Source organism: Gallus gallus, chromosome 18 (assembly GCF_016699485.2).
Source record: "Gallus gallus isolate bGalGal1 chromosome 18, bGalGal1.mat.broiler.GRCg7b, whole genome shotgun sequence".
NCBI classification, from domain to species: Eukaryota; Metazoa; Chordata; class Aves; order Galliformes; family Phasianidae; genus Gallus; species Gallus gallus.
The window spans coordinates 7,951,586-7,977,492 of NC_052549.1; the positions used below are offsets into that span (position 1 = coordinate 7,951,586).

Sequence of the window (25,907 nt, forward strand, 5' to 3'; positions counted from 1 at the left end):
TGTGGAGTAGAGACATGGAGACAAACCTGGCTCTCTTCAGACAAGAGCAAGCACAGAAAAAGAACTGAACTGCTTCAGTTCTTAGCAGCACCTGAAGAACACTGCACAGTGGATTAAAAGGTAGGAACTGGGACCCAACAGCCCTCACCAGTGCTCCCCATCACAAGACAGTCCATGTGATTCCATATGCCTCAGTGTTGGATGCACACTGCAGAGATGTACAGGAACAGCAAGTATTTGATCCTCAGCTTTCAAACTTCCCCCTGGTTGAGCCCCCAGAAGCAGTAATGACAATCATCTCCACAAAAAGAAATGGAAGATGTTTTTCTTTCCAAACATCTGCAGGAGCTCACAGACCAAACTAGCAGCAAACTGCTGCCTGCCCAGGAATGGAAGTGGGGCAGGGAGTGCACCCTGGGAGCAGGCCCACGTTGCAAAATGTGCTATCGCAGGTTTCTTTCTTTTTTTGTCTAAGAGAAGAGACTCGTGAAGCCCAACCGAGAAGTGTGGTTATATATAGCTCTGCACTGAGTGCTCCTCATTGAGAACAGAAAACAAAAGAAATCAAGTTTGCCGAAAGGGGAGTTTGGAGTGATGTGGAAACAGCTGGAAGGCAGGAGACTAAGAGTAGCAGCAAGTGGTAAAGGGAGAAGTTGGAAGCAGAACAAAGTGAGTTTGGGTGCAAGAAAGACTGCTCATCTGGGCATAAACAGACAGCAATTCTGCACAGAGGTCCAAAGGTAACTCATAAATCTGTTTATTTCAAATCCAGCTTCTATAAGAGCTCCTCAAAGAGTGGATATGTGATACATGCAGCGAACACTTCTTCCTGTTGTCCCTGACCCTTTTCTCTCTACCCTGAAGCAGAGCTGCACTATCATTTATTTCTGTTACTGCATATATCTACATTGGGATTTGGAGGATAACAGTGCATTATACCATTATTTTCTGACTTAGAGGGTAACTTCGAAAGAACAGAAGATGACTTGTACAATATGCCAATATTAAACATTGATTTTTCTGAACTAGCACAACATGAATATAGGTGCACATTTATAGGAGGAACAAACTGGAGGGGGGCCGTTAAGGGAATTCAAGGGCTCATAACCTATCTTGAAAACAGCTCAGTTTGTTTCCTAATTGCTTACAACACACCTGGCACACAGACTTGGACACGCCAGCCAGTCTGAGCTACAGAGAACTTCTGCTGCCCCAGGCACAACTTGTTTTATATCTCAGATGAGAAATGCATGCTGAGGTACTGGACCAGAGTGCTGACAAACGGGCATTTGTTCAACCTTGGAAGAGTGAAAGCAGAGGGACAGCTGAACAGGTTAAAGGCTAACGGCAGATTGCTTTTCTACTGAATATCCTGGCCAATGCCTTTTGGTCCAGAAAGCGGACAAGAGCTGAACACTGACAAGGAGAAAACTGCATCATTTGAATGAAAATGGATGCCCCTCCAAATTAATTTTTTTAAAGGCAGTGCAGCCAACTCAGAGCAGAGATGTTTTCACAGGGAAGACTTTTTTTTTTGCTTTATGGATGTTTTATGGAGACGTCTGATGCTTCTACAAAATTATGCTCAATCTATTTTCCCTTTTTTCCCAATAAATGGAATTCAAACCAGCTGTGTCTTGAAACCAAAGTCTGTGACTGAGAATAAGAGACCACCAGAACTCTTACAAACATGAGAAAATGTCTTTCCTGCCAAGCAATGACCCTATGCCTAAGGGTTGTGAATTGTCAGTCTAGAAAGGAACATGTTATTTAAACCAACCAACTGCTGACCCAAAATCTGCAGCTCCGTGTTGGAGTGAGAACTGTGCCTGTCTGCAAAAGCAGCAGGATTGCTCCTGCAGCAAAGTGCTTCCTTGAGAAGGTTTTCTGGAAACAAAACAAAGCCAACAAATATGTCCACATCTTAAAACAAATTAAGGTTTGTGTTTTTTTGAATCAATACAAATAGAATCAGCAACCACAGTAAATGAGTTATACATAGGGTATGTAGATATTAGACTTGGATTTTAAATGATTTTTGTCTAGGAAAACGATACTCCATGTGAATGCTTGCCCGAATCTCCTCGGTATCTTTCAATAGCTGCCTGTATAAACAAAACAGGTCATGATAACCACAGAGAAAGATAACAGCTGCTCTGAACAGGAGCCAGGATCTGCCACGAAGTGTGCTCTGATGGAACCAGACCATATTTTAGGATTTAGTATCTTCATGCCGATGAGCACTCAGTTCCCAAGCTAATAAAGCTTATAGTTGTGAACGTAGATTTGCTTTATGGTCAGCTTCAATTTTGACTCATAAAGCATGTAATGAAAACCTTACATAAAATGTTTGTAAAGAAGTGAAGCTCCCCCTCTGACAGACAGTTCTGGGAGTGGTCTGTCAGCGTCAGCAGTGCCAAGCATGGCTTTTTGCTTATTTATACTTTTCCTTCCATGCAAAATCCACATCATATGGAAAGGGTGATTTCCCCTAGCAAAAAACAATTCTTGGCATACAAATCTCCTCCTGGTGAGGGGAAGAAGGCATTTGTATGTAGTGAGAGAGGAATGTACTCTGCCTCTGTTCATTAGTTTGTGGTGGCCCACTAGCATGTCTGCAATGACAAATAGATGAGAGCACAGGGCAATGATCCTATACCTGCCGTGCTACAGACTGCTGTGCATCTCAGTGGAAGTGAAAACAGTGTTAGAGAGCAAAGATTCAATGGTAGGATGTAACAGTTTACAGCTGTTCCTGAAGGAATTGCATTCTGGTGTGCAAATAATTTTCTTTGCCTATCAATAAAGCACAGCATGTGCTGAAAGAATTTTTGTTTCAGCCAACGCAGTTCTTCAAATTCTATTAAGTGAGCAGTTCTTGCACTCCTATTTCAGAGTGTCCCAGATGTGCAGCATGAATCCCAGCCCAGGAGTGCAGACACGTGCTGGGCGGATGCGGCCATCACCCCACTCACCACTTTGGGCTTGAAAGGTGGCTGGATCTCTCTGTTTTCCAGTTTCTCCCAGTCAATTCTCCTGAAGAAAGCGTGTTCCCTGATGTCTCTTTCACCTTCGAGGCCGCAGCCAAGGCGCTTTGCGGGATGTTTAGTCATTAGCTGCCGAGCAAGAAAACACCAAATGATTACACTGAGCACTACAATTGGACGTGAGGCAGACTTTCCCCAGACTGCAATGTTCCCGAAGATGGAAGTTGCTAATAAAATTGATGTGGAAAGCTAAAATTCATTTTCTGAGAATAAGTTCTGTTTGGTCACAGGAGACGGCAGCCCGCGGCCAAACGCGGGGCTGTGTGGGCCTCACCGCACCGCTTCCTCCCCAGTTCCATCCTTGGTCTTTCAGTTCAGTCTTATAAATCTCCAGAACAGCTTCTGCCCTACCTCAGCAATCAATTAAACGCAATAAATCCCAGTTTGCTGGAGCTGTAGGAAGCACAGCCTTCCCTTCACTCCTCTGGGCCTGCTGAAGATGTCTCATTACGGAGCCTGCAGCTCTTTGGCACCCAGCTGACAGCATCTCAACCGCGCTTCCTCCTGCGCATCCTTAATGACATCTTGGTCAACACTACACCCAGTTGTACAAATCAAGAAGACTTGAGAAAAAACAAAAAACAACACCAGCATTGCATGCTTGGAAACACTAATGTGCTTTCTAATTAACAAGCTCATAAAAAATCTTGTTTGTCGATTAGGCATCGAGCAATGCAGCCTTCAGCTCCCAGTTCCAGTATTGCGGGGACTTTTTAAAGCTCTTCTACAATTAGATGTGATTGATACACTGCTAGCAGCAATGCCACAACGCATCTTTTTAAAACCTCAGCTGTACCACTTTACTCTCCCTCCAAATGTTCACTTGATCATATTCCAATTCCAAACCTAAAATAACAGAGATGTGAAGCAAATTTCAGGAAGCCAGTGAAGCTTGGGGCTGGGATGGATCACATCATTCTTCATGCTTAAGAGCAACTTTACCTCTTTTTTAAAGCTTTTTGAAACCCCTTGCTTTAACAGTAGGAGAAGTAAGAAAACTGAGAATCTAGCAGTCATAATTCTGCCCCAAAGTTACTATGGCCACCAAACCCAACACACTCAGAACCCGTTAAAAGCTGTCAAGCAGACAATTCCCTTTCACATCACAGTGGGCAGCACTGCCATGCCTGGATGTGTGGTCCTTTTAGCTTTCTGAACTCCCTTTGCATAAGCAGATAGTGCAATGGCAGCAAGCAGGAGAGCTGAGAACAAGGTAATTAGATCAGGTTCAAATTGTGTTGTGTGAACATACAGTTTTCACAACAAGGCATCGATCTGCATGTACTTTACAGAAATATATCATTCAGTTTTTGTTAGCCACAAGCAGCATGTCTACACTGGGATAAGTTCTAAAACTAGAGTGGTTCTTCCTTTTACTTCATTGTTCTAAACAGCTTTTCTTTTTCTTGATGATTTTTCCTTACAGGATTAATATCCAAATTATGTGCAATACTTTTTATATGCTTGCAAAGGAAAGGAAAAAAGGCATTACCAAATCAACTGACATGATGCAAAGTGACGTAAGACATCAAAGTAAGGCTTTAAAGAGGATGGTCTGAAAAAGCTGTGGAATGATGGTACTCTGGGGAATTGCATGGAGTCAAAGAGAAAGTCAACAAAACTTTTTTTCTGAGCTAATCCCTTCAAATTAAATCTATTATTTTCCATGAAAAAATTAGATTAACTCACAATCTAAGATAAATTTTTGTCCATGCAGATTGCAACTGGGTCGAGATTTCCCCACAGTTCCCTTGCATTTATGCTACAGGATTTAACATCTTTATTCACATTGAAAAATGATTCTTATTAACTCTTCTGTTCTGCTGCTGTGATTAGAGCTGAGGACCACGGCATGTTCCCTGCTGTATCCATCTGAACTGGGAAACCTCCCCACCTTGCCAAACTGGGCTGGCACTGCCAGGGCTGAGGCAAGGCGGGTGGAGATGTTTCACACCATCCTCCTGCTTGGAATTCCTCCTTTGGATTTGGCAGCTACTGTCTCTGACATTTGTTCTTACCATAAAATAAGCAGACACAGGAGGAGGAGCTGAATTCTTATCACTGACACCAAGTGACAAGCACTTTGTGACAATATAACTTAACACAGCCTGACAGAAGTTACACTTAAAATACTAAGTGCCGTATCAAAGCCAGACAAGTAAAGTTATTCACAAGGATTGCCAAAAAAAAAAAAAAAAAAAAAAAAAGAAAGAGCTTAATGATGAAGAAATGTCTATCTCACCCCCTTGCAGATGGAGACAGCTTCTTTGGACAGCGATTTTGGATAGGAAACATTATGTTCCATTATGGACTGGAAAAGTTCATCTTCGTCTTCTCCATCAAATGGAGGCTGTTAAAAATAAATCACTGTTAATTCTCCACTTTTTATGAGGTGGTATAGCAATACTGAATCCATAGTAGCTCAGGTGAAAAATGCATCCATGCTGCCTTCAGACAACCATAGATGTCCAAAGACATCAGTGGAAGCAATGCTTCCTGCTCAGGAATACACAACACACATCCAGCCATCTGCAACCTGGGCGCCTGCTGACCCAGAAGCTTAGTGTTCAGCAGTCTCAGACAGAAATTGATGAGAAAAAACCATTTCTGCCCCCAGCATGGCAGAAAATTAATGAAAGGTTTGCTGGATTACCTTCAGTGATTTTATCTTTGTGATAATCTTTCATTAGCTTTCAGAGCTGCTGTACACTGGACAGCTGAAAGTACTCCGAAGGGTAAAGCTTGGAGACCGCAACTTTTAGTTGCCTTCTATTAAGGTATATCCACTCCTCACTTAATTCTAGCTAAATCCCAGTTTGTTTTATAAGATGTGGCTGTAGGCTCTGCTCCTGTGAAGGTGAGACTGCATCACCATACAGGGCTGCATTTTAGTTTCAAATGCAGGTGAAGAGGGAAGTGCCCTTGGCTGAGTCCCCAGAGTACGGACACTGTTAAGTCTCAGCAAGCAGTAAATCTCATTTTCTCAAAAGCACTCAGCTGCCTAATGTTAGCACTGTACACTGTAAATGTTAACAACTGCCACTGCAACCCTTTAAAAACTTTTAAAATGTCAAAAGGGATTTAGTAGAGAAACTATTAAACCCATTTGTTAAAAACGTATGTTTTAAGTTTAAGAAATGCATACCTCTAGCTAACACTCACTGAAAGCTGCTTGCACAAATCTTCTCCAACTCAAGACCAATAGAGCTCCTGAAGTTGGTAGTTATATGCAATTTACTGTAGAACAGCATTGCTTTTCTACTTCAGTGACTCAGAGAGCAGCATCTCATTAACTGTGCAGAATAAGGGGTATGTAACTAAGCTTATTTAGAGCAGTGAGACCCATACTTTACCCCTAGGACACAGAACACAAAAACTGTATTCTTGTGACTTAACTGCAACGCACAGCATAGACACAATCTCCCTGTGGTTTCAAACTACTAAGTGGTGTTTCTTCCATTTGACATGCATTTTCCTACTAAAGTGTCTCTCTCCCATTCAGTTTTGAACATGGCTATTTATAACATCATTACAGTACAAAGAAACCATATTCAAAGGCAGTGCTTTATTATGGGGGTGAAATACAAAGAGCTTAAAGCCTACATTCTCAGTGAGTCGGAAACAGTCAAGAGTACACGGAGATAACAGTAGTATGAAAGGCCCTACGCTTGTCCCCTAAGGGTCTGGCCCCAAGTTTTGAAAGTGAGCAGCATTGGAGCCACAAAGAGGTAACCCTTACCTGGCCAGCTAACATCTCGTAGAGCAGCACTCCATATGCCCACCAATCCACAGACTTCCCATAGGGCTGATAAGCAATGATCTGTAAAATCATGTAAAAACAAATAAAATCCTATGTTAACTAACTTCTAGACTTGTGATGTTAGATACATAGTGACACAGAGACAAACACAGCTCTTTCAAAGTCCCAGAAAGCTAATACTGAATAACTGAATCACTGGTTCCAGTGGGAGTTGGACAGCTTTGCAAATGCTAGTTAAACCCACCTGTGTGTGTGGACATTCTAGTACCTTGGGGAAGTCAGCCCTTAGGAGATCTTGACATTAAAGAATGTGAGTAGAGTAGCACAGTGTAAGAGACGAGGCAAATATTTTATCCATCTGTTTGAGTCAAAGCTTCAGATAATGAGACTCACTAATTTACAGATTATCAATAACTAAGCAGTTTTTTTCAATGTTCATGATTTCTTTTCTACACTCCAAAAGAAATCAAGGTTCAAGAGCAAAATCTTGAAAAGCTCAGTTACGTTATTCCAAGCTGCATGACTAAACTGCTCTTAGTATGAAACCAGGTACCAGTCACACCAAAAGGACAGGAGCCTCTGCTGCTCAGCCTGATGGAAACACCAAGTGTTTTGTGTCTTTACACACAGAAAATCTTAAAACATTTCATCCTCAACCCCTTTCCCACAGCTTCTCGTCTTATGGAACAGCAAGGTGTGTTGTAAAAAAATAAAGGACTGCTTTTCAGAAAGCCATTAGATTGATAGGGCAAAACATTCTGTAAGAGGTTTTGATAGGAATAGCTTATCTAAATTTGCAAATGAAAAAAAGATAGATCCATAGCCCTGAGAAGTGAAATCCCTCTAGACAGCCAAGCTCTCATCCTGGTCATCGCTCTGTCCAGCTGGTCACGATCTGCTTCTTCTAACATCAAAGGGTTTGATGGGGGTGCTGATGAGAGGCATTATTTTTAAAAAGCTAACTCAATGACCTAAAATGAAAGACATAACAAAGCACATAACTAATGGTGTTGTTTGTTTAACCAGCAAGAAGCAAGTCAAGATTGGGTTGTTCTCTAAATAGCATTCTCATCAGCAAATGCAATCTGCCCCAATTAAATTTGCCTTTGTGAGAGAATATCAAGCAGAATCATGAGCAGAGACAGAACTGACATGAATAAAACCTCCTACAGTTAACCTAACATATGGTCAGCGTCATGAGAGCACTGAAATTTCTGACTTATGTCATTGGCTGAAATATTTATTTGATGCTACATGTCGACATCAACAGAAGCTCATGACGAGCAGAGCAGTGGCCCTGCTGAGCTGGCATCCATCTCTCATGCAGAACTGGTTGTGTGATGAGAGTGGGATGCTGAGCAAGAGACAGAGACACTGAGTTCAACTGGGACTGGAAATGCACCACTTCAGAGAAGTTCCCTGAAGGCATTCAGAACCAGGCTGGATGTGGCTCTGGGCAGCCTGGTTGGGTGGTTGGAGACCCTGCACACAGCGGGGGGTTGAAACTAGATGATTATTGTGGTCCTTTCTATGAGGCCATTCGATGATTCTATGAAGTTCCACTGCAAATGCAATAGAACAGTTTTTTCACTGCATCTACTGCAAGGTAGGAAGAGGGAGCATTTAACTGTCATTGTCTGTCGATGTATATAACACTGTAAGGTGTTTTCCTTTAATCCTAATTAAATATACCCATGTGAATCACCTGCCGAACGCTGGTAAGGATGTGATGCAAGTGAAACAGAAGAAAGCAATCTGCCATGTTCATTGCCAACCTGTGTGTCATGCATGGAAACCCACAGTTATACCCACACATAACATTGGCAGTTACTCCAAGCATTAATTGGAAAATGTAAAGAAGAGGAAAGAATGCTCATTTCGAGGAAGGGATTACACGTGGGAGGAAGCAGATGAGTTTTCAATATACAGTCCAACATGCATCGGTACAAAGTCAGCAAGTTCTACATGTTGTGTTTTCAGCAGCTCCCTCCTCCTCTCCCAGCAATCACCAGGCATTACCTTCCAGCTGCACCCAGAGCCAGCAGAATCCTACCTGCATGTACGAATTTGGGGATCTTTTAGGATAAATAGGGGTATACAAACAAAGAGGGGCATATCGCTAAATAGTGCAGTGTACGGAGCAGACACAGAGAGCAGTGAGGGTCATCATGGGACTACAAGTGAAGACCCACACCCTTCTCCTGCTACAATCTCTGCTTTCTACAGGTCTAGAAGGAACAGAACGTTGATAGGACCCCCTTCCCCTTCTTTTCCATCACTAATTTAAATGATTGCCTTTTGGCATTTCAGATCTCTCATTTTTCCTACATACGATTGTGTTTGAAGGCTCTGCCTTTTCAGGTTCTGTGGATTTGAGAGCTCAGGAAGAATTTCTCTCATCAACCCAAACTGGCAGAGGAATGTTGACGGCTTTTTTCCTTTCTTTCTTCTTTTATTTTGCCTCCAAGGAAGGCACAGTGAAGAGCAGGACATAGAGATTAATACCAGCAATCTGCAGGAATGTTTAGAGCACTGCAGCTTGCAGCTGGTAGCCAAACGGGATGAAATGATTATATCCCAGAGGCAAGAGAGAGAATCTTCTGTGAACATCTCTTATGTCTACTGGAGAAGTTAAACCACAGTTATTAAAAGAAATAAATATAACTAGCAAAAAAAAAAAACTTTCCAAACCAATGTAATTCCTATTACCCTCCCTTAATCCCCAAAAATGTGTGGTTAGAACTTATGGTTTGAAGTTATTAAATGGAAGAGAACAGGAGAGGATTTTTTAAATTCAAATTCTTCTGAAATTCCAAACCAGTGCTGTAGGTGCTGCAGGGATGCTCGTGGTGGGTTCAGCCCTGTGCTGCAGGCAGTGGTGGTGCTGCCAGAATCCCTTCCCACTAATCTCCTGACGTCCATCTCCTTCAGTCTCCCTTGACTCGTCAAGGGAATATAAAGTATTAATCGATTTCAAGGCTGTTATACTGCCCTGACCATACATATTTATATGCTTAAGTTCAGCATGTCAATAAATACTCTGTGCTAGAGAACCACTGCATGCCCAACAGATGTGGTCAAACCTGGGATTCAACAACTCTAACCTCTTCTCTCTTCTTAATTTGCATGTGATTGAAAAAAGGAATATTAATATCAGTGGATATCAGTGTATCAAGTAATAACAAATGCTAACTTCCCCCCACACAGAAAAGGAAAGCATTATTCTACAGTGCACCAAAGCTTGCAGGTCCACTTTTCTGAATGCAATACCAGTACTGCTGTGTACTTCTGTGAAGCCACCGAGATGTCCCTGTGTGGCCCCTGCAGATTTCTGCACCCCAGCCATGGTATTTTTCCCTAACATTGACCAAAAGAGTGAATTGTCTATTTTTGATTGCCACACACTCATTTCAGATGGTTTATTTAGATTTAGCTCATCTATCTCCCTGTAACAGGAAACAGTAGCATGCACATGTATGCTCATTGTGATCTATCATAGGTTTTAGCCCATGGGTATGTGTTGAAACGCTCCTGCAAAGAAAAAGTGAACCTTATTCTGAAGTTCATCATAGACCTAGTTAGCAACATAATGTCTTCAGAAACTAATGAAAATCATCCAACTAACAAAAACATAAAATCTGTTTGTAAGACAATAGGGAGACTAATTTCCTTCAAGTTTTGGTAAAAGGTTTATTGCTGTACAGGAGATTTCCCAGTAAATTAAAATAAACCTACATAGACCTGTACTGAGCATTTTGGCACTGATATGTTCTTTGGTATCAAATTGCACAAGTCTATTGTCTTACAGAGGACGCTTCTTAATGTGTTACATTGGCTTCATTTATGTTTTGACAGGAGAAAATGAAATACTGCTCTGGCTCTTCTGTTATCCTATTGCAAGCAACAGCAATTTGTGAAAAAAAAACCAGCTTTTATAGTACACAATATTTCACTCTGAAAAGCATGAATTAGCAACTGGAAAAATAAACTATTTTTCATCTAACTTCACAGAGATGGCAAAATTCACCTTAAACACTAATTTGCTTGTTCGTGTACAAATCTCCTCTGTTCCAACAAACACTCCATTACAGCCAGCAATGTTCCAGCCAGCACTGCCTCTTGCTCAGCACTCAGCGAAACGCAGCATATCTTGGATCCTGGATCTTGCACTGAACTTGCAGCCAAACAAATCAAGGCTCTTGAAAGCTCAGCAAGCACAAACACCAGATTTTAATATTCATATAGTTGAATCATTTCCAAACTACCACATGGGCTTGTTTTTCATGTTTTGTACCTAAGGTATTGAAATATAAATCTGATCCAGACTAAAAATGTTAACGGTAAGATCCTATTTCTTTATCACAGTGTTTCAAAACGTGACTGTGTTTCTAAGCATCCCATTCGCACTTTAGACATACTGCAGTTGGGTTTGTCTTTGAAAGTGATTTTCAGTACTTCAATGGCTTGAATGCAACAGAGGTATTGGTAAGTCACAGAAAACCGCAGCCAAATGATGGATTTATTATGTCAGCTCCATTCAAGCCCTGATCTTACAGCTTAGTTGAGGCTTTCAATGAGCGGAACTTTCCTGAGATCAAAAGCACTGCCTCGGGGCATTGGTAAGTCGTGGCCTGGAGCCGACCAAAGCAGCTTTGTAGGGAGGTCAATGAAAAGCTTCAAGATCTCACGAGTCTCTTCCTGAAAATCAATGAGATTTGTGACCTCCTAAAAATGCTGAACAATCTTTTCACTATATGTATTTTGACAGCTGTGTGAGCCTATAAAGACATTAAAGAAACTACGTTTGCTCCCAACAAAATGTTTGCTGACCTCATCAGCAACGCCCACAAACTTTCTCTGACTTCACACCAAAGCACAAGCAAGTATAGTAACACTTGCAGTCTACAAATCCAATAATCACAAGGGGGTGAGCCTGCTCATTTAGTCTTGCCAGTATGAACAAAATCTGAAATACTGATCCCATACCAACTTAGGTTTTCCATCAACTAGATACATTTTAAAATAGCAACGTCCTACAGATATCCTTGTGCTAACTCATAGAGGTATTCAACATACGTGCAGAAATACAAACAGTACCATCCACAGAGCATCCAGAAGTACAGCTATCAGCATGTGTGAAATGTGTGTACTGACAACTGTCAATGGAGAGGATGTAAGATTCTTGAAATGGTGAATATTTACCTCTGGTGCGATGTAATCTGGGGTGCCACAGAAGGTCCTGGTTGTTACTCCATCTAACATATGTTCTTTGCACATTCCAAAGTCAGCAATTTTAATGTGTCCTTCTGAATCCAACATCACATTATCCAATTTCAGATCTCTATAAAGAATCAGAGTAATTCAATGTTAACACTTAGGATCATTTTCATTTACATATTCAAGTATTCAGTTGAGTTGGGTAGAGCACAGAAAAGCTCACGTAAAGCTTAGGGGTTGGCTTACAGTGCAACAAAACCAGAATGACACTTCTGTGATTATTTCTAGAAAATTTTTAAAAATTCACTGATAAGTCACAGAAATTGACCATTTTGGGGCTTAAAAATAGCAGAGAAATTACTTACAACAGATTGTACTCACCTATAAACAATCCCTCTATTATGGAGAAAGAATAACCCAACTGAGATCTCAGCTGCATAGAACCTGTGTGAAGAGAAAAAGCCCAAGGATTTCTTATGACCTCATGACTTCCCTCTAACAAAATATTCTGGAAATGCATCACAGTAAAAATGATAACATTAAAGTATAAAAACATACATTATGGGTAGAGGATGTAATAGGCAACTTACTTCAAATTGACTTTAACAGATAAATTTAACTGTATTTGTATTTGATGTATTTGATGAGCATTTGATGGCAAAATAGGGCAGATTTTTGTTTTTTAATTGAAAATTTGTTTCTAGACCAGAGAGAAGGTGCAGCTGGAGTACAGCACTCCTACTGCACCAATCAGACATAGGTCATTATCTCTAATCACATACCAATGCCAAGTTCAGGATGCAGCTCAATTTACACTGTAATTCATATGGCATTAAATCATTTGCAGAAATAGCATTCCTTTATACAGGCTCTTAATGGATTAATTACATAATTAAAATGATTCCAATATGAAATATAATTGTTGAACGTAGTAAAAGAATATATAATATTGATGGACGTTTGATGCCAGTTGCTGTGGATCTACACAAATTATAGGGAAGAAGATAATCCAAAGACAAGACTATTTTTCAGGTTAGCATAAAGAAAATGAAAGGTTAGCTCTGAAACCAGAGCTGTTTGCAAGCATGTGTACTGGAATATGCTCCACAGGCACAAGTTGTCATAAAGCACTATCATTTTCAACAGGTGCTGGGCATGGTTCATGAGCTGGGAGCCAAGGATGTTCTGACACCATCGTGTTTTTCTTTAGGGAGTTGCCGACATTTTGTTTTATATCTCAAAATTTATATCTAGAAGGCCTTTCATTTAAGCAAGCCCTGATTACTTAAATCAAAATAAGAAATTATTTCTGTGGATTTCTTAAATAGAATTGGTTACGCTTGATTTGAAAGTTTCGTTGGTAAATGATTCATGAAACACTAATAAATGATGATGAGATGTTATAAACATGACTAAAATGGCACTGATGTTCTGTCTGCTCACATTTAAATATGCTACATATCATTATCAGTTACTCACTGATACACCAGATGTACAATGACCTGAAAGGGGTTATGTACACAAACAACTGCTCATCATTTCCTGCCTTCTCACAGATAAAACTTCTACAAAATGTAGCATCATAGAACTCCTCATAAGCTGCACACTGAAATATCCTGTATAAATTATACTGCAATGTTGAGTGTATTTCTCCTCTCTTTCCCTATAATATTAATTCAGACTTAGAGGATAGGCTGATAGACATATCTAACTCTGTTACAGCATAAAAATAAGATCATTACATGATTCAAATATATAAACATGAGCACTCACACTGCTTGTGGCTCCTTAAATTTTCCTACTTGCTGAATGTGGTACATGAGATCCCCACCATTCACATACTCCATAACAAAATACAGGCGGTCCTAGGATGAAGTATTAAACATGCACATAAACACATTAGACACAATAATAGATAAGCATTGATCAGGAATAAAGCTTTTAAGGTTATTGGGACTGGTTGTACATTCTGGCAAAATTGATCTATCAGGAAATGGAAGTGGGATGTTTTGTAAAACCTGCAGGAGTAAATGACTGATGGGAGCTGTCTAGTTTTGCCAATGTTAGTGACTCACATTTATGTATTCGTTGCCTACATTGTTCCCGTAATTACTCGTACATAGTTTTGTCTGCTAAAAATAAAGGTCAAAAAAGCATTGAAGATGGTTAAAAATCTTTGTCTTCAGCCTATTTCTGATGCCTCCTAATAAATTTAGGTGTATATGTATATACATATATATATACTTCTGATAATTAAAAATAGACAAAAGAAGTCCCAGAGTTTACAAAAGTATCTTGTATCTTCACCAGTGATACTAAATTCCTTTCTCACCTTATTTCAGCTAGAGAAAGACTACAATAAAGTATTTCAGAGGGTGATTTTTCTTGCAAAGTGAAGAATTTTAAAGCCTGTATCCAGGTGTCTTAAGTGAAACACAACCACAACGTATCTGAGAACTTATATAGTATTTTCCCACTTAGTGACCTTAAGTGAGACTTAAGCAATATGTCTGTCCACCATTTTTCAGAGGACTAAAATTGACCTCTTCTGAGTGCCTTTGGTAAGAACACGTTGATCACATTCTACAAGCATCCACTCAGGGTGGATGATTTTGGGTAATTGCACGGAGTATCTCTTTCCTCATTGTGTCCTGCGTGCAGAAGCTATGATATATAGGTCGGGTGATAAAAAAAGGTTATTGAACTGATATAATTCAGGATCACATATTATGAAAAACATCACTGCTGCAAGGAAGAGAGCTCACGTACAACTGTTTGGAAACATGAGTGAAGCTGTGTCAGGAATGGTGGTTTATCCTGCAGTGCTAGCACTCGTTTTTCAACCATTGTACACTCAACATCATCATCTTGAATCACCACATCTTTTTTCAGTATTTTGATTGCATAGAGCTCCTCTGTATTCTTCCTGTCCGCCAGCATCACCTGCACAAAAAGAAACAGGAGTGAAAATCTTCCTACCTGACAATGGAGAAGGTGACTCACATGCCCAGTGAGCTGTATAGATGGCAATCCAGCTTACCCTTTCATTGGTACAGACCAACTTGATCAAAACACCAAAAATAACATAATTACTCACTCACTGCAATGAGCTGTATCAGTCATTTCAGACAAAGCCTGAGCCAAAACCCCAATGTGAATTGCAGACACATTGCCCCTGGTCTGATAAAATGTTAAGTCCCAGGGGACTTCTTCAGTAAAGGGCACATCACCATATAAATGCGTGTTAAACTAGCCAGAAAAATAGCAGTCCTTTCTTTCCTCTAACACATTTCAAATATATATATATTTGTGATTCTTCCCAGATATTCAGCTCTACCAAAGCCGGTGACTTCCAGAAGTGGCAGTGACCTAGGCAGCAAAGCCAGAAAGGTAGACCTGATTTCCTTGAAACTGCTTAGAAGTTAGGATTTAAAAGTTAGTTTCTTACACCCTGCCCAATAGTGTGAGGCTTTTCTGTCTTGACCTAGTTTTGGAAAAAAAGTGCCCAATCATGACTGAAGCCTGCCAGTCCTTAAGGAGTTGCCCTACTCTGCATTAAAAACGCTCCTTCTAAAGCGCACCTCTTTTCGACTCTGGATTTTGCCTCTTAGAAGGAGAATGATTTATTTGCTGTTCCTCAAGAATAAAAAAAGTGAGTGAACAGTTATCAACAATTCTTACCTTTCCAAAGCTTCCTTTTCCAAGAACCATAAGAAAGTTGAAATCTGTCAGTTTCACCCTGTCCAGATTGTTGGATGGCACACTTGAATTCCTGTCTTCTGATGGAGTAATGACTTTGTTACCAGCTGGCCCAAGTTTGGCTTTCTAAAGGACATACACACACATACATACACAAAAACGAGGAAGTGAGAAGAGCAGCCCATTTCCTCAGCAGAGTGGGTCATTGGGTGAGCACTAGGTTGGAGATGACCACATTGGAGATGGCATTCTTGGGAGAAAGGCTGCATAACAAAATTTGTGCAGACACAAGTTCAAAGATTCATTCCAACGATACTTTTCACATTATTGAGAGAATTAAAGTGGAAATATGTGTTCATGTATAACCAGATAAAAGCAGATACACTTATCTGGTTATTGAAGCAAAACCAAAGCATAAATGAAAGCCAAAGAAAAGAAGCCACGTATATTCATGCCAAAAGCAGGCTTCTCTGGTGTTTTTGTTTCAAAATACAAAAAACGTTCTTCAAAAATACCATGCTATCATCTATGTAGTGTACTCCAGCTAAAAACAGTCTCTTCAACACATTCTCTTTTAAAATGTAGTCTCAAAGACACTCTGCATAGCAAGAGTTAATAAATATTTAACATGCATTAAGAAAAATAACCTGCATCAAAAAAACAACATATGAGGATTAATGCAGATGAACATGGCCACTTTCAAACTAGCATTACAATCAACTTTGATTTTCAATCAAGCGTTGATCTGGAAAAGGGAGGGAGGGAAATATTACATACAAAGGTTCTGTCTCGGCTATACAGTCTGGTTTGTAGAAGGTTGCAACGGTCTCAGTATTTTCACATGAGACACCACATAATTGCTCAAGTAAGTCTCATTTCAAATCTCAAAGTTAACAGAAGAGAAAAAAGTAAGACTCACCAAAAGATAATACAGGCTACAACAAAATATCCCCCTTGATCTCAAACTTATCCCATATACCAGCAGAAGCAAAGCCAAGAAGGTTTAATAATAGCCTAACTTTGGAATGTAAATGCTTTCCCCCAGGTAGGTAGTGAGTTGGCATAGTAAATAATCTCTAATATGGTTAATTTATTTTTTGTCATTGACATGTGCTCAACATTTAAGGATAATTACTTCTGTCGTTACACCACAAAAGGACAGTACTTGCATAATAAGGTTTTACAGATAAAAAACCCAAAGTCTAGTAATCAGAGTGCATTCAGAGTCACACAGTAAGACTCGGACTTAAAGGCCTTAAAGGCTTGGCCTGGAGTATGACCTTGGCAGCTCAATTGGAAACTGGAAGACACCAACCTTCCCCTCCCCAGACACGTTTAGACATCTGAAATGGGAAGGGATACCTTGATTCGGCCTCCAGCCCCTCCTGCCATGGGCATGCCAAGGGGCCCTCCTGTAAACCAACCACACTGCGCTTACAAGGCCATACTCAGGTTTATAACTGCAGAAAATCTTATATCTGCATATCTTATATTCATGGATATGAATTTTGGCATTTTTGATATATTTTCTGTGTTTTGTTTGTAGTTTGTTTGTTAAAACATGGAATTCATTCCACCACTTTGATGACTTATTTGTAGGAAAGCAGGACCTGGAGATGCCGAACAGGACCAGGGGCTGCACAAGCCTTTAGCAAGGGCAAGTCTTGGGCACCAGCCTACGTTCCCAATCCTGCAAAGCACTGCCCAATGGCAGCTCCTGCTGCTGGTAGAATCCAGTGGTATCATGGAGTTCTGTGCCTTAATAGCCACTAACTGGGCCTTAAGACTCGTGCAAGACTGAGCCATCAGTCAATGAAGTATAAAAAACACTCTAAAAAACTCACCCAAACCCCAATTTTTTGTATACCTTAACATGTGGGGGTGTAGTTTCTTCATCTAAGAAACAATTTATATATTTCAGATAGGGAGCTACAAACCAAAACTGTTCTTAAAATAGTGACGGTGAGGAGCACAGTGTGTTTTAATTTGCATAAATGAGATGTCAAACCACACACCATTTTCTTTCACCATTACCTCTGCGTCCAGGATTCCCCGTGATGAATTGCTTTACTACTAATTAGAAGGGAAGAAAATCTGTTTGAGACTTACGCTCTGTCAAGGCCAATTCAAGCACTGAAAGAAGGACAGATATCGGATAGAAGTATTTTCCAGAGCTCCATAGAATGCAGTTTCAACAATACTGACCACAGAGGAATAAAGAGACCGATGGGCTTTTTGCATAGGGAAAGTGTGCATAAGGAGAGCGATTTGTGGCAGGGAGCTCTGGACACACAGCTGAGAGAAGGGCGTTGGGACCCGAGACACGCACAGACCATGGCACCCAGCTGTGAGACCGCAGATCTTGTTTCCTAAAGCTGACGCTGTGAAATGGTGTCCAGATCTTTCTGGATCTTGGCCAGATCCATTGTTTCCTCTTCCAGCTCTGCTCTTATAGGCAGCTCAACAAACGTATATTCTCAGGTGTTTACCTAAAGTCAGTGTCTTGAACTGGAACAGGTGTTCCTGTGGTTGCATATGGCTGGAATAAAAGGAATGGTACGGGAAACAGATGGAAGAGGTACATCTGAAAGGAAAGAGCTAACCAGAATCACAGCCTTCTGGTTGCTGTCTTAGAGGAAAATGTATTTCATATGGAGCCATTCTAATAAAGTTATCTAAATGCTCCACATCATTTTGGGACTTCCTCATTTTTAGAGCATTACAAACATCACAATTCAAACCACCATATGGATTACATACATGAGGGGACTTTACAATAGCAGGAACCCCTTTGCTTGCTTAAATTTGTCCACAAGCCCCTCTCAGTATACTATAAACTGGTTTTGTCTGTGTAAAAAGTACAGCATTGCACAACAAGGCCAGCTTGCAGCAAACAAACCCAGAGAACAGTACGGTAAAGATGAATTAGTCTGCACTGGTAGCAGAAGGGTTAATCTTAAAGGAAAACAAGACATGCACATCATCTTACTTCCTCCGGCTCGGACGCACCTTATCTCGGCCCGTTCTTTTACCCTGAAACCACAGGTGAGATAGGCTTTATGTATTTGGCCCACATGCAGTTCTTTATGGAGCGTTGTTGAAGTTACAGTGTGTTTCTTTGGAGAGTCTCTTGGGATGCATTTTAGAAAACACCTCAGTTTCACAGTTAAGAAATGCTTATTGCTTTTGCTTTTTTTTTTTTTAAATACTAAGTGTAAAAATTGTTCATGGGTTTATAATACGAACATGTTCTTCTCCAAAATCTAACCAGCGTGAGGCAAAGAAGCGGTTTAGGGTCCCTTTAAGGTTTAGGGTCCACCACCCCCCGTTCTCAGTCACAGCTGAGTTTGCAGTGCTGGGCTCCAAGCCTCCAGGCCAACCCTCATGCAACATTTTAGAAGGGAAAACCCTACATCATTTCCCATGGCATGACACGGAAGCCAACACAAGGCCTGGTGGCATGCAGGCCGCTGAGGATGTGTTTCCCTGTTGCCATGGCAACCAGCTCGCAGCAGTCCCGGATGTGCAATGGGGAGATGGACTGGGGGTAAATTCAAGAGGAGAATGAAAAATATTTAACAAGGCTGAATTCTAACAATGCTGAACACTGCACGTGGGGAGGTATGAATGCATCCTGTGCATGCATCCTCTCTCCACGTTCCATCTGCTATATATTGGCTCCACTGACACCTACTGGGAAAAGAAATGGAGCTCCCACACACTGCTGGGAATGGGAAGTGGGAGATCAGCAGCAGGGATCAGGGGTCCCAACTCTTAATATTGGTTATGTCCTCTTGCCACAATTAAATCCCTCTGTTAAACTCTAATGAAAACTCTCTGCCTCACACTGCAGAAAGGTTCCACCAGACCCCAACACTTCTCAAACGTCTCCGTGCCCCATGCCAGCCTTGCCCGCAGCTTTTCCCTGCCTAATTCTGCAGGTAACCCAATGGCATTGCAGGGTTGCAGGTAACCACATCCCATCCCGAAGTGGCACAGTGTGGTGAGAAGCAGGGCAGGGACAGGCAGAACTCACACTGCAGGTGTGGAAAGGGGAAGCTGACATAGTTCCCCAAGTGACCGATTGAAGGACAGAGCCCTGCTGGGCGTCCCAGTCCAAACACCTAACAGGCAGAGCCATTAGCAAGCCTTTAATGAGGAAAACACATGCAGTAAATTTCGAGTCACAATCTGGAGGGAAAAAAACCTCCTCTTCAGCAACACATTCTCCATCATTGTGGCAGCTTGTTTCTTATATTATTGCATTTCCAATTCCACGTAATTATAGATGTTGTGAAGGACTATCCATTTCCTCGTTTATACAACTTAATTGTCAGGATGCTGATAACTCGAAATGAGAAGAGTTCATTTCTAATACTTCACCAGACTGAGTTTTAAGCTTAATTCCATAACGTAATGCAAGCTTATAATTCATTAGCAGAGATCTTTGTAGCCATGGAAACTACACAGAGAAGAGAAGTTCCAGCCCAGGCCTGGGCGATGCAGCAGCCCAGCAGCTCCCACCAGCGAGGGATGCAGAAAATGAAGGAAAATGCATTTTTATTTCAATAGCTAAAATAGTTACTGAATAAAGAAGAGAAAGAAAAATCATGCTATTCCCATTGCTAGTAAGAAAGCACAAAGGGAAACATATAAATGGGGAGGGTGATAAATCCTGAGCGTTAAATATGGACTGCTCCACATCTTTGGTTTGCTTTTCCCCTCACCTCTTCTTCCTCTTAAATTTGTGTCATATTTACCCTTCTGGTTAGTAACAGTAATTTTATTTAAAGGAATTGTGTGAAAAAAAATGCTTGTGCCATATGGAAAAAGGATTAAAAATGCCCTTGTGATGAGAGCCTGACCAGGAGCACAGGAACCACTGCTGGAGCCCATCCAGATGCGGCACCGCTCTGCTCATCACAGAGCAGTAATGCAACCCCAAGAAGAATTCTGGGTGACTGTTAAAATGGGGTAACTGTGCCAGGTTAGCACCTTACAGACACCGATATGGGCAATAGGAGGACTGACTGCTCGTCTCCCAGCAGCGGAGCTCCGCTGCCATCCCATGTTCTGCACTGACCCCTCGTGGCTCCTGGCTCAGAGCAGCTCTGTGCTCTGCGGTGTGTTCTGCTGATTTCTGATATGCAATAGGAGAATCCGAAAGGACAACACGAGAACTCAACGTGCCACACAGCATCTCAACAGCACTGCTGATCTGGGGGGCTTAGAGCCACACACCCTGCTGAAAATCACTTTGTGTTTTCCGTGTTGCTGTTGTGTAAAAGTTTAAACCATATAAAGTACTGGAGTGAAGTCCCACATTTGTCAGGCATAACATAAAGGTAACCACATCCCCCAGAAAATGCAGACAACGGAGTCAAGCAGCTATGGGAAGAAATGCAACTATCCCCAGCACACGAGTTTGGGGTACACTGCCCTGGATGCTCCTTCTCAGAGCTCCCCGTTACCCCCTTGGCACCATCAGCATGTCGCATCTGTACAGTAAGGCAGCAGCCACCTGAGTCTGCTTCCTTCTCTGCCTTTATTGCCCGGCAGCATCCCTGCAGCCCCTGACTGGATGGAAAGCAATCAGCGAGGCTGCTAATTGCTCAGGAATTATTGCTGAAACGTCCCGTGATAGGGGCAATAAAAATAATTATATCGCTGGGTTTCCAGTCAGTACTGGCATAGCAAATCCCCACGTGTCCAAAAAAGAAAGGCTGCTTTGATATACGTTCCCACAATGTTTTTAATTTTGCAAAGCACTGCTAATTTTCAATCGTAATAATAAAAACCCACATAGGGTGTAGAATTTGCTTCAAGCACAAAACCCATTTCAGTACAGACAAAAAGCAAAGTGCTGCTCAGTGTCAGCACTCAGCACACACACATGCATCGAAGGTGCTTTCTGCATGATGTGAAAACACAAGAAGCTGCTTTTGCTCTATTAGAACATCTTCAGTGGGCTTTGCAATGCAGTCACTGAGAACTGTCCATCCACCATCTGTTCTGCCATCCATGGGTTGCAATTACAACTAAATACCCCATTGCAAGAAGAAAGTATATATTTAAACACTACCTACAAACTGCTTTGATTGTTGGTTAAAATACATTTAAACAGAAGCTTGAGGCTTCCCCACATTAGACAATTTCCATCAATGAAACCAAAATGTGATTTTCTTATTGAAGAAGAGGAGGTGTAAAGGACTGAGGAGAACTCCCTCCTGTGCAGGCTTTTCTGGGATACAGACACCGGGTAAAGGATGGAGGGTAAGGAAACAACAACCCACTGTGTGACAGATGCCATCATCACTGCACTGGGAAATACCTGGTAAAGGCAGGTGACCCTATTCTTTGCCTTTCTGGTAAAATCGTGCCTTAGTAATAAAAAAAAACATTCAAAATTTGATTTTTAAATGGTGCACTTAAAACCCGGGGCTCTAACATCCAAAGTGCCCCAGATCAGCCTCAGGTGTTGAGGTACTACCAGCTGACAACAGCTTCAGCAATCTTAGGTTTGTGAAGCAGGAGCTTCACTTTGTAATTCAAACTGTGATTTCACCAATGTATGAGACTGAAGTGTGATTTGGGTCGGTCATAAAGCAAGAAAATTCGTTAGAGATCATCTGCAAGTTAAAAGTTCAGATGCCTGCTGTCAATGCTGGCACACATCGTTCCCTGAGATGGAGGTTAGTGAAGGGAGGAAGAGGGGAAGTGAATGTGTGGGTCAGTATTTGGGTATCGGAGCCTTTGTGCCCGTGGGGTATATCCCCTAGGATACAGTATACAAACATACACACTGCAACATATGTAGTATATTATATCACAAGACATGCATGCTACATATCCCATACATCCATGTTTTTAAGCATTCAGTGAACATGAGAACTATTTGATCCATGGAAGTTAGTTAGCTTGAGTTCCACGAGCGTATTTCAAATTAAAGATGCACCGTTTCCCATCTTCCACGAGAAGGTGCCATTGGTTTAGCAGAGAGAGCACTGAGCTCCACAGAGCCCCTGGTGTGCACACATCCAGCCAACCTGGGAGCACTCTGTGGCAGTTTATGGAAGATGCAGACTTCACATTCATTTATTTTTAATTTAGAAAAGCTTAAATTGGGAAACAAAAGCTTAAGTTGGGAAACAAGTGCATCCTTACAACACGGTGAGAATGAAATTGAATTTAATCAGCTTGGGACATTCATAGAGAGGGTTTTGTGAAGAGAAAGATGCAGAATGCTGAGGAGCTACCTTGAAGCAGCGGACATGTACATGGCAGTCCTGGAAGAGACAGGAAAGGGAGAAAACTGCTGTGTTAGTACAGGGCTGGCGAAGCAGAGCAACATCAGCATTCGTAGCAGACGGACACAGCAAGGACGGAGCAGTGAGAAGTCAGATGGGCACACCTGTTTGCACAGAAACACTGCAATAGAGAAACCACAGCAGCAGCTGCCCCAGCACAGCCCGGCACATCCATGTGCTCCATGCATGAGGCACTCCCAATGGCCTCAAACCACAGAAAAGCACCAAGGCAAATGTGCACGGGGATGCGTGAAGTCGGGGCTGCTGGCAGCACACAAACAATGCAGGTGGGTGACAGCACAAAAAGGCTTCGAATTTTCTGCCTTGTTCTGAACATCTAAAATATATGGATCCCCATAACCAGTGTGGCTTGCTATGAGCTTGCTCCATCTTTAGTCACAACACATACACCAAGAAACCCCTCATGGAGAAACCAGCACCTCCCAGGATCTGGGACTGATGGATGTCACCTGGTTCAGAACTGCCACATTCTCTCCTTTCTGAGATGGTGAGTGGATGGGAAACCTCCAGTTAACTGCATATGGGAATTCCCCGTGCCAAGTGACTGTATAGAACAGATGGAGTCATCTCACAGCATTTCTATACTGCTGCAAACTACTCTCTAATGATTAAATGTGCACGATTTAAAAATAGGAATGGGTGCCACAGCCAAAAAAAAAAAGCAGCTCCTCTTTTTATAGCCACAAAGAGCGTGGATTGATGTGCCAGTGAAAAGTTGGCTGGCCACAGTTTCAGTGCACTCAGTGTCTGCTTCCTGAAAAGTAAATTTAATCTTTTCTTTTGCAGTTTGGAGAGTCAGCAGCAATGTTAATTCTCTTTTCCCTTTGCTGAACTGCCTGAAGTTACAGCTACTGCCTCAACAGGAGATGTGTACAAGCTATGTGTGGGTATGGCAGAGACCAACTTCTTATTTATTGCAGAAAACAAAGCATAAAGTGACTGCAGTATGGCAGCTGTGGGGCAAAAGGCTCCCAAAGGCTGGGGAGAAACATGCCCTTCCCAGCCCTTTCGGAGAGAGACCAGGAGATAGAAGAAATTAACTCAGCAATGAGCAAAACTTCAAGTTCCCTTACATGTTTTTTTTTTTTTTTTTTAATAAATGAAAACATCACACTTAATTGGGAAACTCGCTGGGTCTGAGGATCACACACAGCCCACGGCTCTGAACTCACACTGTGCCACTGAGTCCCTGATCCTGATTAAAGGAGAGGAAGAAAAGGCCCTTTTGACATAAGGCTGCGGTGAACATCAGAAAAATGCCAGAGTAATGCAGAAAGTGATCTCTCTCCTCCTTAACAGCAGTGCAGCCAGGAGCTGCTTGAATACAAGAAACCGAAAGGGAGTGCGAGAGATCTAAGAAACACAGAGCTTGCAGTGAAACAAGCTGAACTGATGTACTGATGATGCTCAGAAAGGGAATGACAAATACACGACTCTTTAGCACTGGACACCAAACAACACTGAAAACAATCAGAAGGCTTTAATTGCGCCTCGAAATCTGCAGGCACGTTGTCAAATGATGTTTAACCTCAGCTGTTATCCTGCACAGATAAGATGGGCTGTGTGGTCATCACTTCAAGCCTGCACACTTACACTCCCCTGAAGATTACCACGAAAGGTTGGGCAAACAGAACGCTGCTCTGTGCACTGCAGGAGGTCAGCACACAGCTCTGGCAGCTCTGGAGAAGGGCTGGGTATTCACAGCCAAGCCCAATGTTCCTCTAATTAGAATGGTAAGACGTTCAAAAAGACATTTCCATAAGCACTGTAATAACAGTTATGCATAGGAGTGCTGAGATGTCACCCAAATGTCACCACTGACGGAACGTTTCCAGCTTTCAGGTACAACATCTACCCTCGTCTGAACTGTTTCCTCTCTCATTGTGTCTCAGCCTCCTCAGTCTGCAGAAGAACAGCACAGCTGTAGCCTGTGGGCAGTGCTCCTCACCAACCCCAGCACACAGCAGCCTCTGTAATGACAATCTGAGATCAGCACTGACAGCACAGGCAGCCCAGCCCCATGGCAGCAAAATGGCAATGGGACAGTGCTCCTGGGTGACCCGTCCAGCACTTGGGTCAATCCCAGAGAGTGCAGACTGGGTACTTCTCCTCTGAGAGAGCAGTGATGCACTGGCACAGGCTGCCCAGAGAGCTGAGGAGTCACCATCCCCAGAGGTGTTCCAGAACCACAGGGATGTGGCACTGACAGACATGGTTGGTGGGCACAGCGGGGATGAGCTGGGGTTGGGCTTGGGGATCTCAGAGGTCTTTTCCACCCTTAATGATTCTGTGATTCTAAAGCATAAAAGCAGCACGAGCACTGTCCCTCAGTACCCTGCTGACCCTTGTGGCACACAGGGCTTTATGGCATTGGCCCACTGCGAGGCGAAAGCATTCCCTGCTTTTCCCCACACCAACCAGTATGCCTGCAACAGGGTAGGTAGCCTGAGGAGTGGGAATGCCTTGTTCTATGGCAACCCCTTACACAGCTACACTGGTGGCAATGGTGAGAGCAAAGGAAAACATCCTTCACCTTATGAATATGCAATAACAGAGCCCTTATGTACCCTCCCCAGAGCTGCTCTAAACGAGGGCTCGGGGAGCACTGAGCTCCCATTCCAACAAGCTGCCTGGATCCCACCAATCACCGGAGCTGACTGCTCACATCACTTACTATACCCCACACTTGGGAGACATACCCACGTGTAAGGATAATAGCTACCCGGTTCTTTTTTAATTAAAAAATGAATATTGATATGAACCGCAGCAGCTGCTTTATTTTTAATAACATTTTCCATGATGGTGCTGCATAAAGAAGAGGACAGGCAGGATAATTAACCAGCACATTAAGCCAGT

The 25,907-nt window shown here is 42.1% G+C and overlaps 1 protein-coding gene across 11 annotated transcripts in view; it reads right to left on the bottom strand.

Moving 5' to 3' along the window:
• Positions 1 to 25,907, bottom strand: part of PRKCA (protein kinase C alpha) — a 139,078-nt gene that overhangs the window by 5,836 nt on the left and 107,335 nt on the right. For 8 of the 11 annotated variants that reach the window (XM_040649503.2, XM_025141605.3, XM_046902039.1 and 5 more), the window contains 9 exons: positions 18,733 to 18,756; positions 15,706 to 15,849; positions 14,794 to 14,967; positions 13,798 to 13,889; positions 12,406 to 12,468; positions 12,010 to 12,148; positions 6,787 to 6,867; positions 5,290 to 5,397; positions 2,976 to 3,116 (listed from right to left, as the gene is read on the bottom strand). In XM_040649503.2, coding sequence (XP_040505437.1) covers positions 2,976 to 3,116; positions 5,290 to 5,397; positions 6,787 to 6,867; positions 12,010 to 12,148; positions 12,406 to 12,468; positions 13,798 to 13,889; positions 14,794 to 14,967; positions 15,706 to 15,849; positions 18,733 to 18,756 — 966 coding nt within the window. Of the gene's footprint in view, positions 1 to 2,975; positions 3,117 to 5,289; positions 5,398 to 6,786; positions 6,868 to 7,116; positions 7,779 to 12,009; positions 12,149 to 12,405; positions 12,469 to 13,797; positions 13,890 to 14,793; positions 14,968 to 15,705; positions 15,850 to 18,732; positions 18,757 to 25,907 lie in introns of those variants that run through there. The other 3 variants (XM_040649501.2, NM_001012804.2, XM_040649502.2) reach the window with 2 other exon arrangements.